At 40.5% G+C, this 20,878-nt stretch overlaps 1 protein-coding gene across 7 annotated transcripts in view; it reads right to left on the bottom strand.

The window, feature by feature from the left end:
- The window catches only part of ERICH6 (glutamate rich 6), a 35,476-nt gene extending 15,191 nt beyond the window's left edge, over window positions 1-20,285 (bottom strand). For 4 of the 7 annotated variants that reach the window (XR_006207557.1, XR_006207556.1, XM_042956485.1 and 1 more), the window contains exons 1-11: window positions 19,815-20,059; window positions 18,675-18,732; window positions 14,351-14,442; window positions 11,292-11,354; window positions 10,967-11,022; window positions 10,757-10,873; window positions 8,311-8,424; window positions 6,970-7,127; window positions 5,769-5,839; window positions 4,281-4,426; window positions 1,716-1,801 (exon numbers count right to left, since the gene is read on the bottom strand). Coding sequence is in view for 5 of the 7 variants with exons in the window: in XM_042956485.1 (XP_042812419.1) it covers window positions 1,716-1,801; window positions 4,281-4,426; window positions 5,769-5,839; window positions 6,970-7,127; window positions 8,311-8,424; window positions 10,757-10,873; window positions 10,967-11,022; window positions 11,292-11,354; window positions 14,351-14,442; window positions 18,675-18,732; window positions 19,815-19,977 (1,124 nt within the window). In the remaining 2 variants the exon portion in view is untranslated. Of the gene's footprint in view, window positions 1-1,715; window positions 1,802-4,280; window positions 4,427-5,768; window positions 5,840-6,969; window positions 7,128-8,310; window positions 8,425-10,756; window positions 10,874-10,966; window positions 11,023-11,291; window positions 11,355-14,350; window positions 14,443-18,674; window positions 18,735-19,814; window positions 20,081-20,153 lie in introns of those variants that run through there. The other 3 variants (XM_042956484.1, XM_015539334.2, XM_042956483.1) reach the window with 3 other exon arrangements.
- Between the last annotated feature and the right edge of the window lie 593 nt (window positions 20,286-20,878).

Below are 20,878 nucleotides of genomic sequence, written 5' to 3'. Positions count from 1 at the left end.
ATGTAAAACTTTGTTTGCAGATGACATGCTCTTGTATTTAGAAAATCCAAAGGAATCCACAAAACAATATATTAGAACAAACAAGTTCAGCAGGGTTGTAGGCTACAAGACCAACATATAAAAATAAATTGTATTTCTATATACTAGCAGTGAACATTCTGAAAGTGTAATTAAGAAAATAATTCCATTTACAATAGCATCAAAAAGAATAAAGTCTACTGAGGATAATTTACTGTTAATACTCAGTCCTATCTAAGCTGATCAGAAGCCCAGAGGTGAAGTAAACACAAGATTGACTCTGAATCATTTTGAAAAGCAGCCATGGCCTTCAAGAATTAAAGCCAGGGAATTAACTGATAATAATAATAAAAGAAGGGGGGATTTATTTAAAAGGTACTGTATTTATTTAAATGTATTTATTTAAAACAAAACACACTCTTTCTCATAGGGCCTACAGACTAAAACTTCATTATAATTCCTATGACATGAAAGTTATTTTTCTGGTTGATTATTGGGATTTGACTAGACTTTTAGGAAACTATGACTAAACATGACTTTCTCCTAAAAATTGGGGCCTTTAGTCACCAAAAAGCCCACCTCATTTTATAGTTTTGTTTGTTTTTTACTTTCCTGAAAGTATTAAATGGCCTTTATGTCAGAATAGCAAATGGCTTGGCCATCAGGCAGAAGTTCAAGTGATGAATCACTTAGCGTTTCATAAAACAGATACTGAATTTTTGTACTAAAAAATAATGTGCTGCTCACAGATGTGTAAATCGGTACATATTTTCTGGGGGAGAAAGTCTACCAAAGTTTTAAAATGCCTGTAATTTCTTTTTTTAATAATTTATTCAGATTTCTTTAGGTTTTTTGTTTGTGTGTGTATGTGTTTAAGTAACCTCTACACCCAATGTGGGGTTTGAACTCGCATCCCTGAGATACAGAGTCAAATGCTCTACTGACTGGGCCAGCCAGGTGCCCCAAATATCTGCAATTTCTTACCCAGAATTTCTACCCCTAGGCATCTAGGCATTTAATTCAAGGAAATAAGTGATAAGTACGCAAAGAAGTCTGCACAAAGCTGTTCATTTAGCTGTTGTATATAGTAGCAAAAAAAAAAAAAAAAAAAAGTGAAACAACCTTTGTGGTTAGGTTAAATGAATTATAATACATCCCCATTATTAAATACCTTATGGTTATAAAAATGGTGATGTATCTCTATATTTATTGCATATTATATACTCATAACGTTATTACATATTATGCAGAAAGGGAAAGTTATAAAATATGAATAGCTAGTTGAAGAATTGACTTTTAAAGAATTATATAGGGGCACGTGGGTGGCTCAGTCAATTGAGCGTCCAGCTTTGGCTCAGGTCATAATCTCACAGTTTGTGGGTTCAAGCCCCACATTGGGCTCTGTGCTGACAGCTCAGAGCCTGGAGCCTGCTTCATATTCTGTGTCTCCCTCTCTTTCTGTCCCTCCCCTGCTTGTGCACACACTCTATCCCTCAAAAATAAATAAATAAAAAAGAAAAAAATATATATATGCTCATAGAAAGAAATAGGAAAGTTATATAAGATGTTAATAGCTTTTCATTGGGTGGTGGGATTTGGGGTATAACTATTTTTTTCTTTATAGTTTTCTATATATTTTTTCTATATCATTTTTGTAAAGAAATAAAACTAATAAAAATAACTTGTTGAAAGGATACAATATTTGTGTTGTTCCATCTGGAAATGAAGTCAGAAACTTGCTCCCATGTTTGTAGTGCTTCTCTAAGAGCTCATTCCTCATGATCTGACCACGAAAAATGAAAGGACCCTTAACCATTAATTGTTCCAGATATAACACATCAATTATGATAGTAACAAGCATCCTTTGCTTGCTAGACAGTGATACAAAGTATTTCTTAATTTAAATTTTTGGGGGACACCTGGGTGGCTCAGCTGGGTAAGCATCTGACTTCGGCTCAGGTCATGATCTTGTGATTCATGGGTTTGAGCCCTGTGTCAGTCTCTGTGCTGACAGCTCAGAGCCTGGAGCCTGCTTCAGAGTCTGTATCTCCCTCTCTATGCCCCTTTCCCACTCACACTCTGTCTCTCTCCCTCAAAAATAAAATAAACATTAAAAAAAATTTTTTAAATAAATAAATGTTTGGCCCTGCAACAGTGACCGGGAATAATCCTTAGGAATCATTAAAGAGTATTCCTAACCCCTGCAGATAACTTGATAAAAGTTTTCAGGCAGGGATCTGACATTACATATCTGTTTGAATTTTTTTTTTTTAATTTTTACCTTATTCACATCTTACTGTAAAAATAAAACAGGAGATTACAAACCAGATCTAGCCCAATGGAAAGATTCAATATACTGATTGTAGTAGTGGTTACATAACTGCCAAAATTCATAGAGCTGTACATCCGAAAAAGGTGAATCTTACTGTATATAAATTATACTTCAACAGACTGCACTTGCATTGGATGTATAAATCAATTTGGGAAGGATGTCATCTTTAAAATATTTAATCTTTCAATCCATAAATATTAGGTCAAATTTATTACATGGATTGTACAAATATTCTATTGTATTGCTACTTTTTTTTATCTAATAGCCCTTGCAATTTTTGAGACAGGTAGGCTAAAATATCCCATTATAATTATGGATTTAAAAGTTTTTCCTTTTGTGAAATTTTGCTTTACATATTTTGAGCCTATCTTAAACTGGGAAAAATATTTTGTAATGTTGTATCTTCCTGGTGGATTAAAACTTTTATCATTATGAAGTAATCTTCTTTATCTCTAGTAATACTCTTTAATATTTTCATGATATATCTATTTTTTTTATAATCTTCTTGTATCCTTATATTGTAGATGTGTCTCTTATAAACTATCTAGTTGGAATTTTTTCCCTAAAAAAAGAACTAATCTGACATTCTTTGTCTATTAACTGGAATATTTAGTCTATTTACATATAATTACTCACATTCCTTGATATTATGTTCCCTGTTATGTGATTTTTTTTCCCTTATGCAATTTTGTCTTTTGGAGGGGGGGTAATTAAAATATATAATCCTATTTTCTGTTCTGTCTCTATGCATTTGGAACTTATACTCTCTGCTTCTGTTATTTTTTCTGGCTACTCTAGAAATTTCAGCAAGCAAACTTAATTTATCAAAGTCTGAAGTTAAGCTTTAATATTTGCCCTTCTCCCAAACCAAGGGCTTTATAGTACCATAATTACATTTAATCTATTTCCCATCATGTACTATTTTTAAATGTATTTTTATTCTTTTCTGTTTTTTGAAGTGCCACAAGCTATTATTATTGTTGTTTTATTAGCCAACTTTTAGTTTTATCCATAAAAACTATGTACCACTTTCTTTTCATCTTTCTTGAATCTCAGACCATCCAGTGACACAAAGTACATTCTTTAGAATTTCCTTTAATGAAGGGCTACTAGTGACAAATTATCTTTGACTTTACCAGACAGTGTTTTGGGGGGCCATATTTTCTTGAAAAATATGTTAGCTGGTTATCAACTTCTGGATTGACCACTATTTTCTTTAAGACATTCCACTGTCTTCTGACTTCCAGTGTTGCTGTTGGGAGGTTATCTGACAGTTTCTCTATTTTTTTTTAATGTTTTATTATTTTTGAGACAGAGAGGGAGACAGAGTGTGAGCGGTGGGGCAGAGAGAGAGGGAGACACAGACTCTGAAGCAGGCTCCAGGCTCTGAGCTGTCAGCATAAAGCCTGACACAGGGCTCGAACCCATGAGCCATGAGATCAGGACTAGAGCCAAAGTTGGATGCTTAACCAACTGAGCCACGCAGGCAGCCCTCTAACTCTTTTCCTTTAAATATAAACAGAATTTCTTTTTCTGTGCTGCTTTTAAGGTTTTTTTTTCCTTTGGTGTTCTCCAGTTTGTTCATATTGAAATATTAACAATGATTTTGTGAAAGTGCTTGAGGTTTTGGTGATATTTCTCCCCTTCTTTTTAGTTTTTAAGCGTTCCAGACATTTTTTAATGTACAACAATCACATTTTAAAATAAAAAGGCTTTAGCCAAAATAGACTACCATAAAACATGTAAAAGCATTGTTTTAAAGTCTAGTAGAAGTTAAAAAGCCACATCTGTACCATTTCTTCTTGACAAAGAGTTAAATGTGTCATGTAGCCAACCTGTTATATTCATTATGACAGCTTTTACAACTTCAGGTAAAACTGATTTTAAAGAGTAGCAAGTAAAAAAAAAAAAAAAAAGGCAAGATAATTACCTTTCCACATGCTGTTCTAGCATCACAACAAACAATGGATATGTTTCTGTTTTCTAGTTGGAAATCAAGTAGTCTGTCATCAAATAGCTCTTTTTCTGGAATATCCACGGAAAGTTGGTAAGAAATTGTTTTTAAGTGCTTTGGCTCTAATGGGAAAAGAATCACATATTTGTTTTAAATTTTCGAAAACCTCTCTTCTAAAATGAAATTTCAAACCTCATTACAAATGTATTGATTCATCAGACTTCTTTTAATGGCAGAAAAATGAGGCTTTTCATTAAATTAAAGTGAGTGTGTTCTTTTGTTAAAAAATTCCCTTGTTAAGCAAAGACGTTGTTAAAAAGACATTCCCTTGTTAAGCAAAGAATGATGATTTTCATTAAGTGGAACTTTCTGGCCTTGTGTTTAGTAGGAAACACTTGAATATTAAGGAACTTTGTACCAGGGATTTAGTTTAAACCAAAACAAATGTCCGTCTTTCCTAAGTATCTTTTTTTGTTGTTGTTGTTAACATTTTTTTAACGTTTATTTATTTTTGAGACAGAGAGACAGAGCATGAACAGGTGAGGGTCAGAGAGAGGGAGACACAGAATCCGAAACAGGCTCCAGGCTCTGAGCTGTCCGCACAGAGCCCGACGCGGGGCTCGATCTCACGGACCGCGAGATCATGACCTGAGCCGAAGTCGGCCGCCCAACCGACTGAGCCACCCAGGCGCCCCCTAAGTATCTTTTTTTTTTTTAATTTTTTTTTTTTTTGTTTTTAAGTTTATTTATTTTGAGAGAGAGCATGGACGGGGCAGAGAGAGAGAAAGAGAGAGAGAATCCCAAGCAGGCTCTGCACTGTCAGTTGGAGCCCGATGCAGGGCTCAAACTCACGAACCATGAGATCATGGCCTGAGCTGGAATCAAGCGTCAGCCACTTAACCTACTGAGCCACCCAGGCGCCCCTCTAATACTTTTCAATAGCTCTGAGTGGTAGAGGAGGAGCCTGTGCTCAGAAAGATTAAATACTTTGCCCCAAATCGGACAGCCTATAAGGAGAAAAGCAAGTACATAAATCAAGAACTTGATTCTAAAAATCAGTGCTCTTTCCATTTCACCCACCCTGTAGCCATACTGGTCCACGTATGAAGAAACAATTGTGATTTATTTTTGGCGGATTTTTCCATATCCCAGCTTGAAAACAGAAGGGAATGTGTGCTTAATAAACCAAGAGACAATGAATTCAGTAAGCTCTTTTCAGCTATCTGTAAAGTGTTCTATAGACGTTGCTAATTTATTTCAGTCAATAACAATAGTAAGCTGAAGACTAAAAACTTCGAAAGCCAGAAAGCTGAAACACCAGCCTTTCTGAGCCATTTTAACTGCTACATTGACTGAAATGAACATTTTAAATATATTTTTTAAAATACCAATTGTAGCTCTTGGTCAAACATCTGAGCTTTCTGATGTACAACTGACCCATAACACCAGCATTGAGGAACTCACCGTCTTCAGCTAAATTAGTCTGTTCATTTGTCATTAGTGCAAATTGTCTGGCCATTTGTCGCTCCTGTTTTCTACAAAATTAAAAAATATGCTGTATAAATCCAAAATGTGTTTGAAGCTTAAAACAGAATTTTAGTACAAATTTTAACTGTTTACATACTATCCATTATTATTTTTATCTATTATTGTGAATCCAGGCATTTAATCCATACATATAAGTTTCTACTCTCTTCAGGCAACAAATTCAACAAATTTCTCCAATATGGGAATTCCAAATTGCCCTGAGAATTTGCAATTGGTAAATTTCTTTTTTTTTTTTTAATATTTTTTTAATGTTTGAGACAGAGAGAGACAGAACATGAACAGGGGAGGGTCAGAGAGAGAGGGAGACACAGAATCCGAAACAGGCTCCAGGCTCTGAGCTGTCAGCACAGAGCCCGACGCGGGGCTCAAACCCAGGAACCGTGAGATCATGACCTGACTCAAAGTCAGACGCTTAACCGACTGAGCCACCCAGGCGCCCCACAATTGGTAAATTTCTACTTTATTTTATTTTTATTTTTAAAAAATGTTTATTTATTTTCAGAGAGAGAGAAAGCACGAGCAGGGAAGGGGCAGAGAGAGGGAGGGAGGAGGAGAATCCTAAGCAGGCTCCATGCTCAGCACAGAGCCTGATGCAGGGCTTGATCCCACAACCGTGAGATCACGACCCCAGCCCAAATCAAAAGTCAGACACTTCGCTGACTGAGCCAACCAGGCACCCTGGTAAATTTCTACTTTGAATTGGTGAGTTTCCAGAGTTTCTGGGAGCTTCTGAATCTCAATAACATCTACCAGGAATTTTATTTTATTTTTATTTAACAAATTAATTTTTTTTCTTAATTTTAGAGAGAAAGCTCAAATTGGGGAAAGGGGCAGAAGGAAAGAGACAGAATCTCAAACAGGCTCCAGGCTCAGCTTGGAGCCCAGCGTGGGGCTCGATCCCATGACTCTAGGATCCTGGCTTCAGCTGAAATCAAGAGTCGATTGCTCAACCAAGTCACCCAGGCGCCCCCACCAGGAATTTTTATAGGTTTGCTTTGGCCAATTTTTATTTCATTACTGAGAACACATCTTCAAAATTAAATATTTTGAAAAAACAAGGTTCATTTACAAAAAGCTTAAGCGGGCCTGAGTCTCAATATCAAAGGCTCAATGTTACCTCCGCAGGGCTTTTTCCTTTGCTTTGAGTCTATCAAGTTCACTGCCATGGGCTGCATGAGGGTCGATACAGATTAATTCAGCTTTAGAGCTTTGAATTTTTTGTTTTTCCTCATAGATGTAGTCAATCAGATTTTGAAAATAACTACAACAGGAGACCTGGAAAACAAAGAGGTCATGTTCATCTCATTAGTCCTAGAGGAAGATAATTACAGGGGGCAAAAATGGCTAATGAAATTTGGATAACAATCTATGGTAGCTTTTTCCTAGTAACAGCTTGATTGAGATAGAGTTCACATACCGTACAATTCATCCATTTCAAATGTACTAGTCAATGGCTTTTAGTGTTTTCACAGAGTTGTGCAAAACCATCACTGCGGCCAACTTTTAGAACACGAACTCTTATCCGTTAACCCTTCCCATCTCTCCCCTCAGCCTCTGGAAACCACTGAGCTAAATTCTGTCTGCATACATTTGCCTGTTCTGTTCAGCTCATATATGTGGAATCATACAATTGTGGTACTTTGTGATTGGCTTCTTTTGCTTAGCATAATGTTTTCAGGGTTCATCTATGTTGTAGCATGTATCAGCCCTTCATTTCTTTTTATGGTTAAATAATACTCCATTGTATGGATACGTCACATTTACTTACCCATTCATCAGTTGATGGATGTTTGGGTTGTTTTCATTTTTGGCTGTTAGGACTCATGCTGCTATGAACATTGTGTGTTAAGTTTTTGTGTAGGTGTATGTTGTCAGTTCTCTTGAGTATATATCTAGAAGTGTAACTGCTGGGCTATAGGTAACTATGTCTCTAACTTTTGGGGGAATTGCCAGACAGTTTCTCAAAGTGGCTACACTGTATTACATTCCCCCTTTCCAGTATATGAGAGCACCGGTTTCTCTACATCCTTGCCAACACTTGTTATTATCTGTCTTTTTGATTATAGCCATCCTAGTGGGTATGGAATGGTATCCCATTGTGATTATGATTTGCATTTCCCCAACAGCTAACACGTAACTCTTTTAAGACTTGCAGTGCGGGGGAGGAAACACTTTGTGTATTTAAAAATAACATCATTTCCAGGGCGCCTGGGTGGCTCAGTCAGTTAAGCGGCCGACTTCGGCTCAGGTCATGATCTCGCGGTCCGTGAGTTCGAGCCCCGCGTCGGGCTCTGTGCTGGCAGCTCAGAGCCTGGAGCCTGTTTCAGATTCTGTGTCTCCCTCTCTCTGACCCTCCCCTGTTCATGCTCTGTCTCTCCCTGTCTCAAAAATAAATAAAACATTAAAAAAAAATTTTAAAGTAACACCATTTCCTCAGTGAACCTGCATTAGAACTCACATCTTCCATTGGTTTAGAGCTATCATCGTCACAGTAAACATCCATATTGGAAAGAAATGATTTTAGATCGCCTCCACAAAATTCACACGTGGGCGATATCTCCTCCTCTTCTTCCTTCAGAGAGAGGAAAACAAGAATAAATGAGTGCCCACAAGAGGGCCCAGAGCCCCTGGGCGCAGTAGATGCTGCTGGGACTCTGGGCAGGGCCAGCAAAAGTCCAGAAGGAGAGCAGGGCTGGTGGGCTGTGTGCCAACCTGCCTGAGAACTCCTGCCGGAATCCCTGGGGGCCCCCTGAACTAGCTGGTGGGGAACTTTCAGGGGGCTAAGATCCTCTACCAGAGGCACCAAACTAGCAAGATTCCAGTAATGAGACATTATTTCTACTCAAGGGCTGGTGAGGACTGAAGAGGCTGAGGTGGTGTATTGAGGGCCTCTTTTTGGCACCATTCACCAGAGCACAGCTGAGCCCATCAGGAGCTTGTGGATCCTTAGGATGTCTCCTCATCGCAAGAAGAAAGTTGCACAAATGACTTTACTATTGATAGCGGAGTTCCTCATGGGGGAGGGCGCTATGGCGTGTAACTAGAGGCACGAGACAGAGGATAACGCGTTAGCTTGGGGCTCTGGATTCTCCTGACTGTGCTGTGAAGGTAATTCAGGAGGGGTGGGGGAGACCCGGAGAAGCAACAGGACACAGGGGAGTTAGGGGCTCAAGGGTTGGTGCACTATGGCCATGTTTATGATCTGAGGTCACGACTGTGACTGCAGGGGCTCTTGGGCAAGCAAGCAGCCTTAGCACAGGCCTCCAGGAAAACCCACATCATGTATGAGTCGCAGGTCACGAATGCTACCAAGCCAGCTGTAATTTGCCATTCTCTGGGACTAGCAAAATGGCCACTGTGGGGCCAAAGGGTGGCGAGGGGGCCTGTGCGGCCAGGCATTCACCACCAGAGTGATGGCCCGAATCTTGAGGTTACCGAAACTACCCAATGGCAAGTACTGCACATCGCTGACAGCAGAACCCTTGGAGAGTAAAGCCCCACCATAGAGAGATGGTGGTGACACATGTAGTTTGTCACCTAAGTGACGAGGCAGGCAGAAAAAGAGTGTGGCCATTCCAGGCCATCCATAACCCTTCCATATGAGGGTCTTGCTAATGAGCTCCTCAGCCCATGGTCCCTTCACCCCTTCACCTGTGGGGGAAGCAAGGTGGAGATTCTTCCAAAGACCATGAGTGGGGCTGGAATCTGCTCCTGGAGACAGTGTAGCTGGAGAGGAGAGCTGGCGAGCCAGCTACTGCCGCCCCTGAACTACACTAGTGTCAAAGCCCCATCTAGGCGGACCTGAAGGATCTGCCCAAGATCCAGGAGAAGCCAGCCCTGCCTTGGTGCCAATGCAGGCACAACTCCCTGGAAGAAAGGCTACAAGGCTTTCCTCATGTTTAGGACCATCTCTGGGTGTCAGCAGAAGAAAACTCGAGACACTTCCTTGACTACAAACTTCTGTGGTTCAGAAAGAGAAAGGAGCTAGGTTTGAATAAAAGAATTTCAGCCTGAAGAGTCTATAGGGTGGCCATAAAGTTTAGAAACATGGACAGATATAAAGAGCAAATATTGACTGATACTACATGACATTTAGTGTGCAACTCCTTGTGAGACTTGCATAGTTTAATGTGCTGCACAAAGCGGCAATGAGCAGCACGTTATTGTGTCCACACAGCGTTCCCATCGACCCTGCGTACACATCTGTGGGGCGCAGCCTCACACAATTGATGGCTCTTATTTCCAGTGGATAAGCCTGCACCATTAGCAGACCCCAGAAGAAATAAGGGGGTGCCAATCTGGGGAGCATGCTGTTCTTTCCACATGCCAGGTCACCCGAGTTTGCAAATAATCATACCACCATTCGGTCCCCCACTGCTCTGGTGCCTTGAATTTTGTCCCCTGAAAAGATAGGTTGAAGTTGTAACTAATTTACATAATTTACATAATTTACATAATCTAATTTAAGTGGTGTGCCTGGAGAAGAGGGACATTTGGAAACAGATGCAGAGAACGCCAGGACAACTGAGGCAGAGATCGGAATGGAGAAGCCACAAGCCAAGGAAAGCCAAGGGTTGATGGCCACACCGGAACTAGGAAGAGGCAAGGAGGGATGCTCCCCTACAGGCTGGCCTCGCTGACATACTGATTTTGAACCTCTAGCTGTCAGAACGACGAGACAACAAGTTGCTACAGTTCTAAGCCACCCAGTTTGTGGTATTTGGATACAGCAGCCCCAGGAAACAAACACAGCCACCCTAAGTGCTATTCCAAATAAATGAGCTCTTCGTGTATTTTTTGAAAAGCATGTTCACTGTCTTGTGTGCAAATCATCATGTGGCTTATGACATCATTTATCAATAAAAAACATTTTCAAATTTAAAAATAATATGAATTAAAATCACCTTGAAGTTAATGCCTATATTGGAACTCTCTTGTTTGAATTTCAGAATGGATGGTGGCCCAATGCTGGGCAGTGTTTTCAGAGCTGGCTCAAACAGTGTTATGAAGTCTTCTTTAAACTACATTTTTAAAAAGAGAGAGAGAATCGACGTTTGAATAAGTTGTATTTACAACGAACCCTGTGTACTATTGGACCGATAAACATTTCTTACCTCCAACTCACATAAAACATTCAGTTTTCGCTCTTCTGGATTAATTACCCATTTTTCTGCAGAGAAAAGCATCAATTTAGAAAGGAAGTTTAAAACCTTAGTACAATGTGTTCCATTTTCTCCTAACCCACTACCCCGTGTCAAACACACACACACACACACACACACACACACACACACACACACAGAGTTTAAATGCCCTGAAACCTTTTCACCACCTTCTTGAGCATATTCTTAGGGGAGGGCTTATCTAGAGGGGGTGTGCCCTGTCTGAGTTAAGGCTGGTTTGCCTTTGCCGGCAGAGGGAAGGACTCTATCTATTTACCTCTTAACTTAGAAGCCAGATTTTCATGTTCAGGTTCCTTAATTATAGAGGGTACTTTCTTCCCTGTAAAACGAGCATACACTTGTCATCAATTCTGACAAAGTAGAAAAGAAGTTTAATACAAAAGAAAATATGCCTTTTGGAAAAGTAAGTACCCTTATTTGTGTTTGTTTGACCTTTTACTTTTTTGCTCTTTCCAAATAACATTTTATCAACAATAAGGAACAGAGGGAAGGCACCACTGATCTATCACATCGAAAAAGGTTTCCCTGTTCCTTTCTAGTCCTAACATACTACAGAGATGCATACTTCACTTGACTATAAACATTGGTGCAGACTCTTATGTTTTCTGCTTTTTTTTCCAGCTTATTTATTTTGAGAGAGAGTGTGTGTGTGCGAGTACAAGTTGGGGAGGGGCAGAGGGCAAGAGAGAAAGAATCCCAAGCAGCCTCCACACTGGCAGCACAGAGCCTGATGCGGGGCTGGATATCACGAACTGTGAGATCATGACCTGAGCCGAAATCGAGAGTCGGATGCTTAACCGACTGAGCCACCGAGGTGTTCCCTTTTCTGGTTTTTAAAAGTACTATGTTGTCTACCTTCTACCTGTTACTTTGTAAAAGATTTTTCAGGTAGAAGGGTGCTAGAGGTTCTAACTCAAGACTGTTAACTCAACCAGGAGGATTATTCCCTCCACAGATTCCAGGCCAGTATTAGAAATGGGGAAGGCGGACATCAGCAACTTGGAATAACCGTCTAGGAGATTCAAGCTGATAGAATTGGAATGATGAAAACCAGTGAGATCAACCTACAGTGGGGCAGGGGTAAAGGGGGGGGGGGGAGCTGGCCCATTTCCTCCCAGAGCCATGGGCGGCAAGGACTGCTACTGGAGAAAGAGGTGGGCTTCAGAAAGTGATGTGCTTTCCTATGTGGAGTATCTGAAAAAATTTTGAATATGTTTTAGGCATGTTGTCCAACAGAAATGCCAGTATAGGTATGAAAAAATTAATGCACACAGATGTTTATTAAGGCATTATTTGTTATAGGGACGAGCTCAAAACACCAAACCACACCAACTCTGAAATACCTAGCAATCCGTTTTATTACATAAGCCATAATAACTGTATATAAGGGAATATTATGCAGTTGTTTCATTGAATTAGATCAATCTTTCCTGACATGGAAAGATATCCATGATAAACTGCTAAGTAAAAGAATTAGAGAAGAGATAAAGTTGCCGTTACAGGAAATATAATTGTTTCCTAGACTTTCAACTTAGAAACTATTAGAATAAGAAATTTCAGCAAGGGGGTCCGATACAAGATTAATACATAGAAATCAATAATTTCCTTCTTGTTGACAATAATCAATTAGTAAATATAACAGGAAAAAAGTTTCCAATTGTTACATCAATACAAGACTATAAACTAGTAAGAGCTGCACGAGTCCTATATGGGGGGGGGGGGGCTATAAAAGAAGGTCTGAAAGAAATGGAGAGCTACACTAGGTTCCTGCTGTTAAAGTAATCAAGTGGCCATCAGATGAGGTGGCCCTAATGCCTTCGTGTGTAGCCTAGGAAAGCAAACTGAAACCTGAGCCAGAGTCAATTTCTGTAAATGCCTCAAGGTTAGGAACAGCCAACCACGAACAGCCAACCAGGCTTTCCCAAGTAATACAACCCCTTAAGCCATGGCCAGTCAAAAAATGTCCTCGTTTTGATCTGGTGTCTTCTCTGTAAAAATCTCCTTACTGTTGTCTGGGAAGCCCTCCCACCTATTTCCAGTTTGGCACTGCTCCATTCCATTCATGTTTGCTCAAATTTAGAAATCTGAAAATACCTCAGTTTGTCTTTTAACACTGCGAAGCAAGGGCGACAAATCGACTTGTCAAATTCCATTGAAACATCCCATCAGAATTACACTGTGTAGATTAATTTGGGAATTATTAGCATCTGCCTAATATTTGGTCCCTTTTTATGTTCGATTTTGTCACTCTTCTGTACAAATCCTCAGGGATCTTTCTACTTCATTCCCATTGAAAAAGATTTGGTCCTCAGTTAGTCTTTTGACCCTATCCCCCCTCAGTTGTCCTCCTGATGACTTTACCGCAACCACACCAACTGCCTCCTTGTTCTAGGGGGAGGCACCTGCTAGTCCGTGTGCCTGGAATAATCTTGCCCTAAGATCATCCTGGCTCACTGTCTCATGTCCTTGAGGTCTTTGCTCAAATATTTTAGCTTCTCAGTAAAGATTTCCCTGAGCACCCTGGGTAAACTTACCCCTCCCACCCAACATTTTCCATCCTTTCCTCTGCTTTTCCTCCTTAGCACTTAATGTATTATATATAATATATATAATGTATATATAATACATATATTATCACCTAATTATATATTATATATATTTCCTTATTTTCCTTATTTTTTATGATCTCTCTCACCATCACCTCCACCCTCCACACTTTCATGCCAGATCACGAGGACCGGCATTTTCATTTTTTTGTTTTTGTTTTTGTTTTCATTGCCATTTCCCTAGAACAGGGTTTGGACTATGATGGGTGCTTGGCATATGATAGGTGCTCAATAAACATCTGATGAATAGGTGACATAAAACAAATACAAAAGTTACCAGGAAATGCTATTCATAAATCCTTATACTGGGATAAATTAAAATTTTAATTTTTGTATTATCTATCTCTTGATGGTTGACATTTAGACTACAGCGTGCATGTCACTGCTTTGATAAAAAACGAAGATACGCATCAACATAGAATGGCAGATTTTTTTTTTATGAGAACATAAACATTAGCATTTATTACAGACGAAATGCCAAAGGGCTTCGCTATTTAATCTCATTTTGCTTTTCATAAAAATTCTGTGACAGAAGTATTACTATTATTACTGACAGGGGAAGAACCTGGGACTCCATGAGGCCCTCATCTCCGTGTCAGTTTGTGTTGGGCTGGGATTCAAACCTGGCTCTCCCCCAGTGCCTGCAGCTAGGGTCTTTCTGATGTGCAATCCCATCTCTGAGCAAAAGCTAAGAAATCAAACTACTCACTTGGCTGCCTTTTGCCAGAAAATTTTTGAAGCCAGCTTTCTTCTGTTTGTACTGACGTTGGAATTCCTGGATACAAACTGTGATACATAGTCCTGAAGTTGAGACAAAATCTTAATTGTGAGTATGCCTACATAATTGTTAGCCATTCTTCCAAATATAGCACATTTAGCCATCAAGTAACACACGTAGGTAGAAGATCCGGCTTTCTATTTTCTTTGAAATATTTTCCTCCATTCTTACCTCTCAGTAAAGTCAGGCACAGTGTGTTTGCATTATAGGGAAAGTACTCCTTTCTAAGTGCTGGAGTCTCCCGATACCATATTTTTCCCCCCAGAGAATAAATTACGACCACTATGTCTGTGCATGTGTGTTGATGGTGGTGGTGATGGTGTGTGTGTTTAAACATATACTTGAATTTAAATGAGACATATTATTCATTTTATTTTTATGTATTTTTAAGTTTTATTTATTTAAGTAATCTCTACACCCAAAATGGGGCTTGAGCTCACAACCTCGAGTTCAAGAGCCCTATGTACCTCCGACTAAACCAGCCAGGCGACCCAATTAAGTAGCCTAAAAATAACCCAAACTTTTTTTTTTAAGAGTTGAAGTGAAATGCGCTGTAATCAAACAATTTGTATTATTTATTCTTTCTGCAGGTAGTTCAGTTACTTGAGTTGTCATTGACATGATAGGAAGGCAGAAACGTATTGATTTTTACTAGTTACAATGACTGTTACTGGTAACAAGTAAGTAATAACTAGTGCTTCAAGTTCCTTTGCCTCTTTGAATTTCAATTATTTTGCACGATTAGCAAATTGTGATGATTTGCTGGATCTTCTAAAATTATCACATTTTTTCAAATGATTGAATCAATTTTAGGGTTGTCACTTTTTCACCTTTCTTAGTTCTTTCTCCACCTTCCTTTCTCGGTGCTTTGTTCCTTGGCACATTGCATCGGTGGGGTGCTTTAGTTCCAAAATGACTCTGTCTTGTAATAAGCGAAGAACGACTCAGCCAAAGCCACCTGTGCAAGTCTCTGGGGGAGTCCTGTTTGTCTAACTTCCCAAACAAGCTACAGGGACCGAGGGTAAAAAAGAATATTAAGGAGCAATCCCTAGACAACATTGAACGTTTGGTCTTTTTTCCAGTTCAGGGGTGAACAAAATCAGACCTACGTGGCTCCTCTAGGTCTCTCTGCCTTCCTTAAACCGACACCAAAGATTGTTTCTGAAATTCTGCGGAAGGGTGGCAGATGACGAGATGACGGAGGCTAACAAAATGAACATTTCCTGAGAACTGACTGCGTAGTGGTACATTCGTAGTAGTTGCTTTATTCACATGATTTCATTGATATTAACAGAGACTAATCAAGGCATGTATCGATCTTCCCTCCTCTACAGGCAAGGAAACTGAGACTCTAGGGAACCCCTGAAAAACGGTATTGTGCCAGATGCAAATGGGGCCTGGGCCTGTTTGGCTTCAAAACCTGTGTTTCTCCGTATTTATCTGCCATGTATAGTTGGCCCCATTTTCAACCAGAATAGTAATAGGGCAATAAAACATAGAAGGTGAGCCAATATTGATTGATTTTTATGACATTTAAGGATAGATTTCCTTCAAAACACAATCTCACCAAATTCACCAGAGAATGCTTTGAAATATAAAAGAAGCATCTTAGGAAGATTTATGAGGAGAAATTAAGAAATTGATCAAGTAAGGAGAGGCTCCCATATTAATAGGAAGTCCAGGTCAAGATGGCAGTTGAGCACCCAATTCTCCTTCCCTTCCTTTCCCAGATCTTACTGAAATAACAAACACAAACAAATAAACAAATAGCCCTGGAAAATAAGAAAGGTGTCATTGGTAGACAAGTAATATTGAAGTCCCAAAAGAACGAAAATAAATGGCTTTAGTTTGATGGAAAACCAGGGTGGAGAACACCACAGCTCAAAGCAAGAGAAGTAAGTAAAATTCTTCTGGGAAGTCCCTAGCTCAGACTCAACCAAATGCAGAGAGGAGGGGACTGGAGACTGCAATCAGAGGAGTTCAGGGAGTCATCTCAGAGCAGCTGGCCAGGCAGCTGTTCTTTTTATTTCTAGATAAAGCCCCCCAAGCTGCTTCCTACAAAGAGTGGGCAGCCTATCTCAGGAGGTTGTAGGTGTGAAAGAGAAGCAGAGCATAGTATGAGGTTACACAGAAGCTGCCCAATAGGCCTGGATGAGAAAGGAGGAGGGGACATCCCGCCCAGAAGTGAAATGCGTGAAGAACTCCAACCACACAGTGAAGTGTCCTTATCCAAACTCCAGTAATAGTGGGGTATGCAGCTTGCCTGCCTCCTACCAACGCTCCACAAGCTGCCGCCTCTGACATCCCCCATCCACCCACGTAGGACACAGTCAACCTTCTAGATACACCCTGTTAAGAGCTACTCAGCTGCAGAAGGACTCCATTCTGGTTACCTACTGGCCATTCATTTGTAAATACAAATTGATAATGAAGGATTGCCAGTTACTTAAGGGCAATCAATAGCATAAAAGAGAAAGACCAAGATAAATAGAGTTAATCCCGAAAAAAGAACTTCAAAGAACAACAACAAAAAAGAACCTTAGTATAAAAGTACCCTTAAAAGAGATTAAAAAATAACTATTTGAACAGAAAGAAATTCTGGGTTCTTGGAAATTACAAATATGAATACGAAAATAAAAACTTTTGTACAAGGGCTGCATGTTATCATAAATACAAAAAAATCTTGATATCCAAGAGGGCCGATAGCCATCTAGTAGGAGTTCTAAAGAAGACACATGAAGGGGAGGAAATAAATATCAGAAGTGTTTCAGAATCAGACTGATCACCAATACCGGATACTAGAAGGCAAAAAAGCAATGTCTTCAGAGCTCTGAGGAAAATGGTTTTAAATGTATTCTTTAATGCCAGGTTATGTTATTAATTAAGTATGATGGTAAAAATGAAGAAATCTCCAGACAGGCAAGAACTCAGGAATCTGACTACCCATGAGATCTACATGAAATAATTACCTGTGGAGTTTCTCCAGCAAAGAGAAAAGGAATAAAAGAAAGCAAGCAATATGGGAATCAGGAAAGTGTGGCCCTTTAACCCCAATCAGGAAAGCTGAAGACAATTAAAAACTGAGAGTTGAAAAGTTCTCCTTTTAGGAGTCAAGTTTTATGGACATAGGAATCTGGGGTTTTGTGCAGAATCCAATCACATTATTGGCTTCTTAGCATGAAATTGTGAGTATTGTTGATTGTTTTTCAATTTTCAGAATTAACCTGTATTGAGTTAATTATGATTATAAAATATAATACAAATACAATAAAACTTGGCAAAGTAATATGACTTTATATGAATTTATATGACTTTATATGAATATATAAATACTCATATATTTATAAAATATATAATTTGCTGTTAACTGGGAGAAGAAAGGGTGAGAGGAAAGATAGAAGTAGAAGTGCATTGGCTCAATCCGTAGAGCATGCAACTCTTGATCTTGGGCTTGTGAGTTCGAGCTCCATGTTGGGTGTAGAGATTACTTAAAAATAAAATCTTTAAAATAAATAAACATAAAATTAGAAACAAAATAAGCTGTTAACAATATGTTAACCCTGGTGGGTGGGAGTGTGGGGGTGAAGAAGGGCATGGAATTTTTTTTTTTATTTTACACCTTTGTATACTTTAATATTTTAACCATGTACATGTATTATTTTTGAAGTTGAATTAAAAGGATAAATAAAAACGTAAGAGCGGGACAGAACAATCCTGTTTATGCTTAGGACTTTAAAAGTTGCTTGTAAAAGCAAAGCTTAAGTGAACAGTAATTCAAGATCGTGGACTCAGCTTTATAAAGATTTATAAAGATGTTCCAAAAGGTATTTCTCTGGTGTCTTCCTGTGCTTGGCAGCTAATAGCAATAACAACAAGAAAAAGAGAGAGGAAAAAAATAAGACCATAATTTCCACTTTCCTTCACAGGAGGTGTGTCTAATCACGGTCTCATTTCGCCAATAGAGACCAATGTCCTAAATGTTCAGAGCACTTGCTATTGTACAGTGTTATTATTTCATGTTATATCAAGTGGGCATGTCTTCTCTGTAGGTAGATAATAAGCTGCAGATGGGCAGGGACTGTGTCTCTATCCCCAAAGTGTCTAACAGTAATAGATTTTTAAAAATCCTTTTTTAATAAATTGGTTGTAAGTGCCCTGGATTATTTTTACTCTACTTCCAGACATATTTATCCACGAGGTAAAAGTAAACATCATCAGCTTCAAAAAATTATATGAAAACAAAACATTTTCTTACCTATCTAAATCCGCTTCAGACATGTCTTTCCTAAATGTCTGGAATATCTTAGGAAAACCTGTTGAATGAAACGTTGACGAATTTAGCCACTCCTTCTACATCAGTGGTTCTCAAAAGGACAACTTCTGCCCCCCAGAAGACATTTGGCAACTCTGAAGATATTTTTTTTTCTTATCTTTTTAATGGTTATTTATTTTCGAGAGAGGGAGCGTGAGCGGGGAGGGGTGGGGGGGGGGGACAGAAGATTGTAAGTGGGTTCTGCACTGATAGCAAAGAGCCTATGCGGGGCTTGAACTGAACTGAGTCGAATTCAGATCATGACCTAAGGTCATGACCTGAGCCAAATTCAGACACTTAACCCACTGAGGTGCCCAGGCGCCCCTGAAGACATTTTTGATTGTCCCAGATCAGAGTGGGGGCTCACGGCACAGCCAGGGCTAGAGGCCAGGGATGCTGGTAAACATCCTATAATGCCAGGGACACCCCCTCCCACCTTCTTCTACTCAACAAAGATGGTCCTGATGGAAATGTCAACACTCAAAATAAGTGCTGTCTTTCTTTTTAAGGAAGTGACTGAAGTGGTTTTAGCATAGGAACCTAAACACAATTTTTTTTTTTTTTTTTTTTTTTTTTTTTTTTTTTTTTTACGGGACTGTCTTGGTAGCACAACACCCTGAAGGGACTGCTCTTCTGGGAGCGGCATGTTCCTGTGTGTGTTTCTGAGAAAGAGAGAAAGAGGGACTGGGAAGGGGAGACAGGAACAGAGGGGGAGACGCAGGGAGAGGGAGGTGTGAGAGAGGCCTAGACAGAGGGGAGGGGGTGGGGAGAGAGAGACGGAGGGAGGGAACAGCATCATGGCCCGAATGCACATAGAGGTATTGCAAATGCACTCGGTGAAGCACTACCCAAGTTTCCAGTCTCACCAAGCGTTACACCGATGTCCTAAATCGTGAGCCAACAGAACGCTCAGCCAAGATTTCAGTGCCTTTGAATAAAGGGACCAAGATAGACTGGGTTGTGTGTGGGGTGGTGCATGTGTTTAGAAACCAGACACTCAGGTAGACCAAGGCTCTGGAGTGGCGGGACCAGCGGTCCGAGGGCCAGGGAAGCCTTAGGGTAAGGGGCGGGCAGGGGATGTACTTTTCTGGGAGGAGACGCTCGAGTGTGAGCTCGAGATCGGTGTCTCGCTCCACAGCGTCCCGCTGAGCGTGGGGGTCGGGCTCAGGCTGGGGCTGGTGATGCTGGTTAATCGGGGAAGGAAGGCCTTTGAGTTTTCGTCACTGCTGTCATCGATGTCCATCATTTTCCAGAAGTACTCTTCGCTGAACGTCCCTCGGACCTCCAGCTTCTTCTCCTCCGCGTCCCCTGTCTTCCCCTCCACTGCTTCCCCCTCCTTCTCCTCCACCAACAACTCCTCTTCCTCCTCCTCCTCCTCCTCCTCCTCCTCCTCCTCCTCCTCCTCCTCTTCTTCCTCCGGGACCTCCTCCTTCTCCGGCTTTCTGGAGCCGTGACGCGGGTGCGGGTTGGCCATGGCTGGGGGGAAGCAGGGTCGCCGCTAGCGCAGTGGCGGGTGCGGCCGCCAGTCCCAGTCAGGTGTCCAGCTCCCTACGGTGCGCGCGTCTCCCGTCTCCCGGGGCAACGGCCAGCGGCGCGCCGCCAAGCCTCTGGGATTTAAAGCGGCAGCACAGAACCGGAGGGGTGGGGACAGGGGCGTCGGGGCAGAGAGCCGCTAAGGAGCCAGGACCTCTGCAAGCTTCTTTCTCACCTCCTTTCCAGGGTCACGGAGACCCCTCACAGCATGTGGCGAACTGATCTCCCTTTCCTCCTCCCTCCTTTGGAGCGTTGTTTCTTTGTTTGGGGTAGAGGCTACCAGAGATGGACGCTGTTAGGCCAGTTGGTATTGCTGACGCTGGACTTTGGTTTTTCAGTAGACACACGCTTATTCAAACTTAACGATAAAACTTTATAATAAGATCAGGCACGGGTGGGAGTTTGCTGATTTGATTTTTTAAGATATTGCCTTCATTATTTATCTTGATTAATGAGATTTTTGATGCCGTTTAAATTCTGTGCCCGAGATGGGTGTCTCCCTCTAGACCCAGTCGTGCTTGTTGCAAGGCCTGAGACATCTGGCTACCTAGGTAACACCTGTGTCTTTCTGGGTCTTTGTTTCCAGTTCACTGTATTTTTGTTGAAATGTTTGT

Source organism: Panthera tigris, chromosome C2, assembly GCF_018350195.1.
Source record: "Panthera tigris isolate Pti1 chromosome C2, P.tigris_Pti1_mat1.1, whole genome shotgun sequence".
Taxonomy (NCBI): domain Eukaryota; kingdom Metazoa; phylum Chordata; class Mammalia; order Carnivora; family Felidae; genus Panthera; species Panthera tigris.
The sequence above is the reverse complement of the archived record's forward strand: the minus strand, read 5'-3'. Positions and strand labels throughout refer to the sequence as shown.